Source organism: Ambystoma mexicanum, chromosome 10 (assembly GCF_040938575.1).
Source record: "Ambystoma mexicanum isolate Mex_15411 chromosome 10, UKY_AmexF1_1, whole genome shotgun sequence".
In the NCBI taxonomy this organism is placed as follows: domain Eukaryota; kingdom Metazoa; phylum Chordata; class Amphibia; order Caudata; family Ambystomatidae; genus Ambystoma; species Ambystoma mexicanum.
In genome coordinates, this window is record NC_090932.1 from 740,967,356 (window position 1) to 740,979,576 (window position 12,221).

General features: G+C 47.6%; 1 protein-coding gene across 2 annotated transcripts in view; it reads right to left on the reverse strand.

Annotated features, from left to right (window-relative positions):
• The window catches only part of ERICH6 (glutamate rich 6), a 701,982-nt gene that overhangs the window by 411,424 nt on the left and 278,337 nt on the right, over window positions 1–12,221 (reverse strand). For both annotated transcript variants that reach the window (XM_069618380.1, XM_069618381.1), the window contains exon 7: window positions 425–585. In XM_069618380.1, coding sequence (XP_069474481.1) covers window positions 425–585 — 161 coding nt within the window. The remainder of the gene's footprint in view (window positions 1–424; window positions 586–12,221) is intronic.

Below are 12,221 nucleotides of genomic sequence, written 5' to 3' on the forward strand. Positions count from 1 at the left end.
ACCACAAAGTCAGCTTTCTGGAATCGCTTTCTTCTCTATTGCAATTGTGTTCGCGATATGTTGGCGTCTGTACCACCAAAATGCGCCAACACCCCAAAAATATTATACGCCTGATTTGAATTATTCAATCACTGAGAAATTGAGTTTACTTATATGTGAGCAATGAGGAAGCACATACCTGCATGACATGCGTGTAGGCTCCGATATATTGTGAATTTGCACTGCACTGATAAACAATAAATAACTCTAAATCATAACGACCAGACTGCCAGGTGTGTAATTATTTTTATATATAGTGTAGTTGTAATAGAGATACAATGCAAAACAGCACAGATGCTCTGATGATGATAATTCCAATATAAGGCGAACATACACATGGTAAAATGTAAAATGAAACGAGAAAAAAAAAACATTGCGACGTTACCTTTGTGCTGCTTTTTCCTTTGCTCTCTGTCTTTCCAGTTCGCTGCCATGGGGCGGATGAGGGGCAATGGAGATCTTTGCAATTTCATTGTTTTCTTGCATTTGATTGTATTCATTAAAAAGGGACTCAAATAGATTTTGAAACTCCTTGCAGCAGAAAAACTAAAATAGGAAATGAATATGCTGTAAACAAATTTCATTTTTGTTTTATTTTTAAAATCCCAAACAACTCAATAATCACTATCTTAACTGATGTAACTGACCCATGCACATTCAGTGGCTTATCTGAAGCACATTAAAGGTTTGTCACATGTTAATGTATATTTAATTCCAGATATGATTCTGTGTCGTCTCTCTGAATGTGGGCAGTCCTCCGAGTCATTCACCAATCATTGAAAGATGTGCCATCTCTCCCATTCCTTTCCAACAGCTATTGTAGATAATTGAATTTCTTCTCCCCTTAGTGTGATAGCAGGAGGGGGCACCCGACACTAATGCATTCATACCTAGGATGCGCACATTTAGGTTCTTCTTCATGAAGCACCTGCCTTGTAATGTTCATGCTCATGAAAGAGATGCACATGCACATTTGTTTTTCACAAGCATGCAAAAGGTTTTTGTATTTGTAGCCCACTGAATTAGCATTCAATTGCACCCTTTTCAAAAGATGGGTCGGTGTTCAATGCATCTTGTTGGAGTAGTAAAACAGGAGTAAAAGCAAGTGGTAGTGACACATTTCATATGGTAATCATCATTGCTCTTAGTTTAGTTTCCACAGCTCATCAAATTCCTTACTTATTGAAGGCAATCTGCCTTTCCAGGCGGTTTTCTCATGAAATATCCATAATTTTTCCATGATTCCTAGTGGAGATATCAGCCACTCGCTCCCTCCCTCCCAGCCTCAATCTGTGTTTTCCTCTGTAACAAAGATGGCTGATGAACCAGGAGGGAGGGTCACAAGGAATGTGGCAAGTTGTGGGCACTAAGAGTAATGTTGATAGTCAATATGGCATCACCTCTTGCATTACCTCATGCAACCCCTTCCTCGTCACATTCCTTAATTATTAAATATGTAGAATGCAACTCTATGATATGTAGCATTGTGACCAAACAAACACCAGTACCCAGACAAACTGCTCCCCAGCAATCTCGCATTGATTCAATTGTGTATGGAGAGCTAGTCTGAAGGATCCTGGAACAAATTGCATGGGATAGAGGAACATCTTGCAGATTGTAACATCTTAGAGAGAGTATAGAAGAGGCCCAAGTAGCTGTATTGCAGATTTCCTGAAAGACCATTTTCAGAGAATGAGGTTGTCACATTTTTTGTGGAAGTTTCCTGGAAACTACAGGGATGCTTGCATATATTTTAGAGCAGGTGACAATATGCCACATCCACGACTAACACAATGGAAGTGCGTCCTTCCCATTGCTCAGTTTCAAACGATGAATAGCGTGAGGCAGGCATGGTATCAAGGGAGATGACACGGACAACAGATGAACAATTACTTACCCCTGGTAACGTTCTTTCGACTGGATGTTCCTCCCACATATTTCTCATTTTTGATATTCATATCTCGCCAGATTTGCTGCTTCGGAAAACCTTTTCTCGGCAGAGGGCGCTGTGCACGATGTAGTGGCGTCAATGTCCCTCGAGGGCCGCCGTGGAGAGTTAACGTCATCAGCAGTATAAATAGCTTGTGCAGTGCCCATTGGCTTCAGTTCTGTTTTTTCGTTCCATCAATCGAGGAACTAACCAGGCGTACACCAGACCAGAAGCTCTCAGGAAACGCAGAGTGTAATTCACGTAAATTGTACGGTGAGGTAGGCTGGGAGGGGCAATGAGGAATACGTGGGAGGAACATCCAGTTGAAAGAACGTTACCCGCGGTAAGTAACTTGTTCTTCGAATGGATTGTGTCCTCCCACGTATTCCTCATCTTTGATAGACTCCCAAAGCAGTGACAATTTGGAGGAAGGAGTACTATTTAAATTAATTGTGAATGGAATGAAGGACTGCCTTAGCAAAAAGACCTCCTTGAGTGGAAGGAGTTCAAGCAATAAAGCAGATTTCAATTATAGGGACACCCCTTTTGAGAGCTGCAGAAGTTGCCATGCCCCTCGAGGAATGAGTTTGAAGCCCTTCCGGCGGGTCTTTGCCTGCTAATCTGTAGCATTCGCCAATAGCCAGTGTAATCCACCGGGATATGGTTTATTTAGTTACTGCAAGGCCCAATTTAGGGCCGGTATATCCCACAAATAGCTGATCATCATGGTGAAATTCTGCCATTCTTGTAATACAAAAGCTTAGAGCCCTTTCTGGGTTCAGCATATGCAGCCTCTCCTCCTCCTTGCCCAAATGAGGGGGAGGATAGAAAGATGATGGTGTTATTTTCTGCGACAAATGGAAGTCAGAAACTACTTTTGGCAGGAATTATGGTTTTACTCTGAGGACTACCTTATCCTTATGAAACGTAGTATGAGGAAACTTGCATGAAAGAGCCTGCAACCCACTTACCCTGAGGGCTGATGTTAATGCCACAAGAAGTGCAGTTTTCAGTGTGAAGAGCCTTAACGGGTAGGAATGTAAAGGCTCGAAAGGGATACAAGTTAGACATTTTAACACAAGGTTTAAATCCCAAGCAGGGACATGAAATGGGACTGGAGGGTACACATTATTGAGTCCCTTCAGAAATTGAACAATTAATGGCATTTTGAAATAGGAGACCTCTTCAGAGGAGCGCTTAAAAATGGAAAACGCCACAAGGTATCCTTTTATGGTTCCAATCTGGAGGCCCACATTAGCCAAATGCAACAGGAAAGAGAGCACCATAGGAGTGCCACATTGAAAAGGGTCCACATTCTTGTCCTTGCACCAGTTACTGAATTTATTCCAACAACACCAGTACAAGGACTTGGTTGCTGGCCTTCTGACCAAAAGCAAAATCTCCATTATGTCATCCGGGAGGTCCCAATCCTTATATCTCAGCCTCTCAGAAACCATGCGTGATGGCGGAGTGTCTTGACCTCTGGATGGAGAACAAGACCTTCCTCTGCAAAAGAGAAGATCCGCTCTTTGTGGAAGACCTACTGGAGAGCAGATGGACATGTCCAGAAGGTCTGGGTACCACATCCTCCTGGCCCAATCCGAAGCAATCAGGATCATGGATTTCCCGAACTTTCCCAACCTCCTGATCACGTGAGGAATCATAGGAACTGGAGAAAAACGCGTGGAGGAGTGGAAATTCCCAATCCAGAGGTCCTCTTGGAGGAAATTCCCTTGAGCAGTACTGTTCGCACTTCTGATTGAAAGCAGCCGCAGAAAGATCCACTTGAGGGGTTCCCCAAAGGGTGAAAATCTCTTGAAGGACTTCCTCAGCTAGTTCCCATTTGTGGGAGACTGTGCTCTGCCTGCTCAGAGCGTACGCCGCCGTGTTCTGCTCTCCATTTAGGTGAACTGCTGACTGAGAGATTCCTTCTTGTATTGCCTAGAACCAGAGCTGCATTACCTCTCTGCACAGTAGTAGTGAACTGACACCTCCTCTCTTGTTGAAGTAGTACATGGCCACTGTGTTGTCCGTCATTATCAGGACATTCTTTCCTAGTACAGACAGCATGAAGGCCTTCAGTGCTAGTCTGATTGCCCTCAGCTCCAAAAGGTTGATGTGTAGTTTTGACTCCGATGGAGACCAACAACCGCTGATTGTCAGTTCTTTGGGGACTTCTTGTAATTGAGGGAGAAGTCCAGTCTGTGTAGGGAGTAGCAGGTGATACTGAGATGTTCCTGGGATTGCTCGGATGGATGAGCCCTGATCTGCCAATCGTCCAGGTAGGGGTAGACGTGAATCCCCCCTCTCCTGAGACTCGCTGCCACCTCCACCATCAGTTTGGTGAAAACCCTTGGGGCGGAGGCCAGCCAAATGGCAGAACTCAAAACTGATAATGAGAACCATGAACTGCAGGTACTTTCTGTGCTTGAGATGGATTGGCACATGAAAGTAAGCATCCTGAAGGTCCAATGATACCAACCAGTCTTGGAGTTGGAGAGCCTGAAGGATCTGAGAAAAGGTAACCATCTTGAACTTGTCCTTCCTGAGGAACTTGTTCAAGTTTCTTAAGTCCAAGATGGGTCTCAGACCTCGGTCCTTCTTGGGAATGAGAAAGTAGGGGGAATACAAACCCTTGTTCCTCTCCGCAACAGGTACGTGTTCTATTGCACCTTTCTCCAGCATTGGTTAAAATTTCCTGCACAAGGAGCGAATCTGGAATTTTGACAGATTTGGTTCCCAGTGGATGATCTTTAGGCCTTTTTTGGAAAGGAAGGCAGTAACCATGAGCTACTGTTTCCAGTGCCCAAGCAGCTGAAGTAATGCCACGCCATTCGTTCAGATGCTGAGAGATTCTGCCTCCCACCGGGGTCTTGTGGGTCAAGACCTCAAAGTGGCTCAGAGGCGGCTGCAGCAGTGGCTGAGGGTAAAGATGCCACTATTGAGGCTGATTTAACACCCCTTGATCGTCGACCATGAGGGAATATTTTCTGCCCCCTTTGTCTGGCCTGTCCCCTTGCTCTACCAACTGAGGAAAAGAACAACCCCTCCAGGAAGATGAGCCTGAATAGAGGTGTTGAAGTTGCTGAATGGAGGCGCTAAGGGACTTAGCCGCCATCTTGGAGGTCTGCAGCTTCTCCAGACTCTCATCCGCCTTGCTGCCAAACAACCTCGAGCAGTCGAAGGGCATGTTGAGCAGTCTGGCCTGCACGTCCAGTGAAAACCCTGACTTTCTCAACCACGCAAACCTGTGCAGTACGGTGCTTGCAGCCATAGATCTGCTGATGCTGTCAGCAGTATCCAGTCTTGATTGGAGACACTCTCCCATCGCCTCCTTCCCATCCTTAACTATATTCAGGAAGCCGTCTCTTTCCTCGCCTTCCGGGATGTGATCAGCCACCATGGCAACACAGTCCCACAGGGTATAAGAAAATCTAGCCAAGGTACAGGTAATAGTAGTAGACTTCAAGGCCATGTTGCCTGATGTGAAGATCTTACAAGCCCATGCATCAACCTTCTTGCCGTCTCTATCCGGGGGATAGAGGGATAGGAGGATTGTTTGGTTGAAGTAGCAGCCTGGACTACTAAACTCTCAGGCATAGGATGTTTGGTGAGATAGCCTGGATCGCTGCTAGAAGGCCTATACTTCTTAGAGAAGTTCCTTTACACAGCAGGCCCAGATTCTTGAGCTTCCCAATTGGCCACAACCTTCCTCTGAAGGGACTTATGGAAGGGTAGGATTGGGTCCTTCGGAGGTCCCTGGTCCAGGATTTCCGTCATGTAATCCTGCTCATATGCTGACGAAGCCCTACTCCACCCCATATACTCAGTGACTGTTCATAATGTTTCTGTAACCTGAATCCGCTTGCTCTGATGGGTCAGGCCTGCCAAATCCCAGCTCTGGTGAAGTGTGAAGTCCACTAGCAGACTGGAGGGAGTCACAGAAGTCTTTCATCCTTGACTCTGGGTTAATGAGCTCTTCAGGTACATTTGAGTGCCAAACTGCACCCCAAAGGATGAAGTCTCTTCATCAGAAGCAATTTCCTCTTCATAAATGGAGGACATTGACTATAAAAAGTATTTTTTCGGTACAGTCTTAAAGGTTTTTTCCTGAACTGGTAAGGGCTTCAATCGGATCGAAGATTCCGTCAACGGTGTTGAAGACGGCTTCGAAAAAGGGGTCGATTTACTAGGAATTGCCCTCGATTTTGGCATCGAAGCACTCAGCGCCGATGGTGTCGACAAAATCATCAAAGGCCTCGACGATTTAAGCTTTTTTCGACAGTATCGGAGATGGACTCGATTCTCGAGTCAATACCTTCGACGCCTTTTCGTTGGGTTGGGTATCTCGACGAACAGCTGACTTACTACTCGGCCTTGACGAAGTAGAATTTGACTTCCCTGAGTCGCCTGAAGGAGCGACAGGGGCATGGTTCTTGTGTGATTCTTTTGAGGTGGTCGAGGCTGCATTCTCAAAAATCTGCATCATTTCCACTCTAAAGGCATCCCATTTATGTGGGGAATCCAACCTAGTCAGGCACCAGATTACCTCCGTAGAGGAATCTGATGAAAAACAGGGAGACTTATGGCGTCTCTTCTTTGCCTTCAAAGAAGAAGATGAAGACTGCCTCGATTGACTCCTCGACCGGGACCTCTTTGATCGTTTATGCCTAGTGGAGTCTCTAGATCCCCAGACTTTTTTTCCTTTTTCTAAGTAGACTTTGTTTCAAGCCTCCCTCCCCACCGCCAGTTTACCTCTATGTTCCAGGAGAGCTTTTTCTGTCATGGATTGACAGGATCCGCAGTCATTGGTATGGTGCCAGAACCGAGACACCACAGGCAGACACGGTGAGGATTGGTTATTGACATCTTCGACCCGCAGACGTAACATTTCTTAAATCCCGACTTTAGGTTCTAAGGGGTTGAAGATGAAGACATTTTTCGACAGAAAAACTAAGCATGCCGTCAGTACTCGAAGCAAAAGCTTTCTGAAAAACTGAACTGAAGCCAACGGGCGCTGCTCGAGCTATTTATACTGCTGATGATGTCAACGCTCCACGGCAGCCCTCGAGGGACATCGATGCCACAACATCATGCACAGTGCGCCCTCTGCAGAGAATTTTTTTTCCGAAGCAGCAAAGCTGGCCAGATCTGAATATCAAAGATGAGGAATACGTACTTACCCCTGGTAATGTTCTTTCGACTGGATGTTCCTCCAACGTATTCCTCATCTTTGACATGTAGTGTCCACAGCTCGGCTGCTTCTGAAATTTTTCGGCAGAGGGCGCCCTGAGTCGATGGCATCGGGTCGATGTCCCTCAGAGGCCTCCGTCGAGGGTGATGTCATTGGATGTTATAAGTAGCACGCATGGCGCCCGTTGCCTCAGTTCTTGTTTTTCCCCCCTTTCCTCGTGTAGCAGAAGTGGCCACAAATCTGGCCTGACCGTACTTAGCCTTGTTGGAACAAAAGCTGTAATAGCATGGGAAATTCTACAGAGGGGTAGGATGGGAGGGCGATGAGGAATATGTTGGAAGAAAATCCAGGTGAAAGAATGCTACCAGGGGTAAGTAATTTGTTCTTTGAATGGATTGTGTCCTCCAACATATTCCTCATCTTTGACAGACTCCTAAAGCAGATCCGTGATTGGAGGAGGGTGAAGAATTTAGCAAGATTGGAAATTAAAGGGCAGAATAAAGGATTGTCTTACCTAATGCCTCATCCTGAGCATGGGAAGTATCCAGGGAATAATGATTGGTAAACTTATGTATGGAAGACCACGTTGCAGCATCACAAATGTTTTGTATAGGAACACCCCTTTGCAGGGCTGTCGATATAGCCACACCTCTGTTGGAATGAGCACGCAAACCCTCAGGAGGGACCTTGTCCGCCAAAGTATAGCATTCAGAAATAGCGAGGATGATCCACCTACACAAGGGGCCTCATTACGAGTATGGAGGCAGCCATGCCCATAAAAGGGCATGGCTGCATCCATATCAGGTTTCAGTACCGGGTTCCTCCAATGAGGACTTACCGGGCTATTCCAGCCATGGAGGACCCGGTAAGTCCTCGTTGGAAAAACCCATCCCCATTCCCATTTGAGCACCCATAGGGCTCAATGGCAATGGGGAGGGAGCTAATAACGGGCCTGTTAATAACGGGCCCGTTATTAGCTCCCTGTTCCCCTCGCGGGACCTGCTAAGGACGCCTGGTTTTACCAGGCGTCCCTACCGGGTCCCGCAAGGGAACCACGTAATAGGGTATCCCGTAATGAGGCCCAAGGTCTGTTTGGACACAGCCTGGCCTAGTTTGTGCCCGGTATACTGAACAAAGTGTTGGTCATCCACTCTCACCTTGGACATTCGGGAAATATAAAAGCTCAAAGCTCTCCTAGGGTCCAACCTATGAAGCCTTTCCTCTTCCTTATAAGGAGGAAGATATTAGGCAGGTAGTACAATTTTCTGACTCAAATGAAAGTCTGAAACTGCCTTAGGTAGAAAGGAGGGTCTGACTCGCAACACAACCCTGCCCTTGTGGAAAACTGTAAAGGGTGGCTTGGAAGAAAGTGCCTGCAACTCCCTCATTCTGCGTGCAGACGTAAGAGCAACCAACAGAACACTCTTAAAGGTTAACAACCTCAACGGACGTGAGTGCAATGGTTCAAATAGAGCACCCATCCGAAATTTTAAGACCAAGTTAATGTCCCAAACCGGAACCTGAAATAGTGAAGGCAGGAACACATTTGTGAGCCCTTTCAGAAATTGAGTACCAAAGTAATCTTAAAATAAGAGCATTCCTCGGATGAGCGCTTAAAGATAGAGAGCGCTGCTAGGTAACCTTTTATGGTCCCCACCTGAAGACCCTTGTGGGCTAAAGAAAGCAAAAAGGATAGAACATCTGGGGTTGAACAATGAAAATGATTAACGTTCTTTTCTCTGCACCAGTCGAAGAACTTATTCCAATGGCAACGGTCCAGAGACTTAGTTGCCGGCCGCCTGGCCGAAAGCAACACCTCCAGTCCTTCATCCGGGAGGTCCCAATCCTTGTATCTCAACCTTTCAGAAACCAAGCGTGAAGGTTGAGAGTCTTGACCTCTGGTTGGAGAACTTGACCTTCCTCTCGCGAGAGAGGATCCTCTCTTTGGGGAAGATGCATCAGAGGACATATGGACATTTCCAGGAAATCCAGGTACTACGATCTTCTGGTACAATCTGGGGCAACTAGGATCATGCAGGACCCGAATCGTCTTAACCTCCTGAGAACTTGAGGGATGACAGGGACTGGAGGAAACACGTAAAGTAGCGGGAATTCCCAATCCACCACAAACGGGTCTCCTAGAGCTCCTCTCGGAGGAAATTCCCTTGAGCAGTACTGCTCGCACTTCTGGTTGGCCCCAGTCGCAAACAGATCCACTTGAGGAGTTACCCAAAGGGCAAAGATCTCTTAAAGGACTTCCTGAGCTATCTCCCACTCGTCTGAGACTACGATCTGCCTGCTCAGAGCGCCCGCCGTCGTGTTCTCCTCTCCAGCCAGTTGAATGAATCTGCTAGGGAGATTCCTTCTTGAATTGCCCAGAACCAGAGCTGCATTGCCTCTCTGCACAGAGACAGTGACCCTATGCCTCCTCTCTTGTTGAAGTAATGCATAGCCACCGTGGTGTCCATCATTATCAGGACATTCTCCCGCCGTACAGATGGCAGGAAAGCCTTCAGTGCTAGCCTGATTGCTCTCAGCTCCAAAAGATTGATGTGCAGTTTGGACTCTGATGTAGACCAACAAATGCTGTTGGTCAGATCGTTGGCGTGAGCTCCCCACCCTGTGACGGAAGCGTCCGTCACTACAGTGACCTCCGGCCATGGCTGCCAAAAAGGCTCTCCCTTCATGAGGTTTTCCTCGCCGGCCCACCACACAAAATCCTATGAGACCCTAACCAGAACCTGAAGGCGATCCGACATCCTGCATGATAATTGGGACCATTGTGTCCTGAGCGCCCTCTGAAGGGACCTCGTTCTCAGACGGGCCTGCAGCATCAGAAAAATGCAGGAGGCCATGATGCCGAGCAATCTTAAGAATTCGGAGGCCGGAAGACTCTGGGCATTCTGAAATTTGGTTACCATCTGGAGAATGCTCTGAGCCCTCAGCTTGGGTGGCGAGCACTTGCCCAAGGATGTGTCTAAGGCAGCCCCGTTCTACTGGAGATGTTGGGAAGGTTCCCTATGGGACTTCTTGAAATTGAGGAAGAAGCCCAGCCTGTGAAGGGAGTGACAGGTAACGGTGAGATGATCCAAGGCTTGTTCCGGCGAACGCGCCCTGATAAGCCCATTGTCCAGGTAGGGGTAGACGTGAATCGCCCCTCTCCTGAGATGCGCTGCCACTACCACCATCAGTTTGGTGAATACCATCGGGCGGAGGTCAATCTGAATGGCATGCCCCAAACTGATAGCCGCCAACAGTGAACCTCAGGTATTTCCTGTGCTTGAGATGAATCAGCACATGAAAATAAGCATCCTGAAGGTCCAATGACACCAACCAATCCTGAAGTTGGAGGGCCTGAAGGATCTGAGAAAGAGTGACCATCTTAAACTTGTCCTTCTTGAGGAACTTCTTCAAGATGGGTCTCAGTTCCCCGTCCTTTTTGGGAATAAAAAAATAAGGGGAGTACCAGCCCTTGTTCCTCTCCGCTACAGGCACTGGCTCTATCGCACCTTTCTCTAGCAGGGTTAATATTTCCTGCACAGGGTGCAGATCTGGAACCCTCAAAGAGTGTATTCCCGGTGGATTGTCGTAAGGCTTCTGTAGAAAGGAAGGCAGTACCCATGGGCTATCGTTTCTAGAGCCCAAGCATTCAAAGTAATGGCTCGCCATTCTTCTGGATGCTGAGACAGCCTGCTCCTCACCAGTGAGCTGTGACCGAAGGACTCAGAGTGGTTTTGAAGTGGCAGTAGCAGAGCGTGATGGCAAAGAGGCTGCTGCTTGAGCGGCTTTGGCACCTCTACCTCGTCCACCACATGGAAACTTACGTTGGCCTCTTTGACTGGCCATTCCTCTTACCCTTTCAAATGAGGAGTAGTAACGAAAGGAACTACCCCTCCATTGCTGTTCCCTAGGACGAAAAGGCTGAGGCTGCCGGATAGCGGCGCCCAAAGACTTAGCGGCTGCCTTAGAGGTCTGCAGCTTCTCAAGGCTCTCGTCAGCCTTGCTGCCAAAAAGATGAGACCCGTCAAAGGGCATGTTCAGAAGACGAGCCTGGACATCTGGTGCAAAACCCGGCTTCCGCAACCATGCAAATCTGCGTATTATGGTGCTCATAGCCATGGATCTGCTGACACTGTCAGCAACATCCAACCCAGACTGAAGGGATTCACACATGGCTTCCTTGCTGTCCTTAACAATAGTTGGGAAGCCCTCCCTTTCATCCCCTTTGGGAATATTCTCAGCCGCCATGAAGATGTAATCCCACAGAGTGTGTGAAAATCTTGCCAAGGCATAAGAGTGCCATACTCCCAGCCGAAAACACCTTGCGTGCCCATCCATCCACGTGATTATCGTCCCTATCCGGAGGGATGGTAGGGTACGCTGCCTGCTTCGAGGTAGCCGTAGCTCCCTGGACACAACCGGACTCTCAGGAGTGGGGTGAGATGACAGTTAGCCGGGGTCGCCACTGGAGGGGCAGTATTTCCGCATCAAAGACTTGTTCACCGCCGGATTAGTCTCCAGGGTTTCCCAATTCTTAGCCACCCCGTTCTGCAGAGCCACATGAAATGGCAATATGGGATCTGTAGGTGGACCCTGATCCAAAATGTCCATAAGATCATCCTGATTATAGTGGGTAGTGGGCCTGGACCAGCCCAGATACTCCACCACTCTCAACATAAGGCGACAGTAAGAAGAGTCGGCAGGCTCACCAGGGTCAGGCCTGCCAAACTCCAGCTCAGGAGAAGTGTCAATTCCACTAGCAATATGCAAGGTATCACAAAGATCCTGCATGCGAATCTCCTCTGAGATGAGGCATTCTGCCACATTAGGGTGCCCAAATTGGAGACCAAAAGGAGCCTCACTGTCATCAGATTGTTCCTCCTCCTCAAAAATGGAGGTGAGGGACTTAAAAAGTCTTTCTTCGACAGTGGAGTACACCTCTTCTCTGGAACCACAGCCAGAGGCTTCTGAGTCGACTTGGACTTAGTGTAACGCTTACCTGGACTCCTCGGGAGCATAATGCCTTCTCAGCATGTGGATCTGTTACTTGGGCACTTT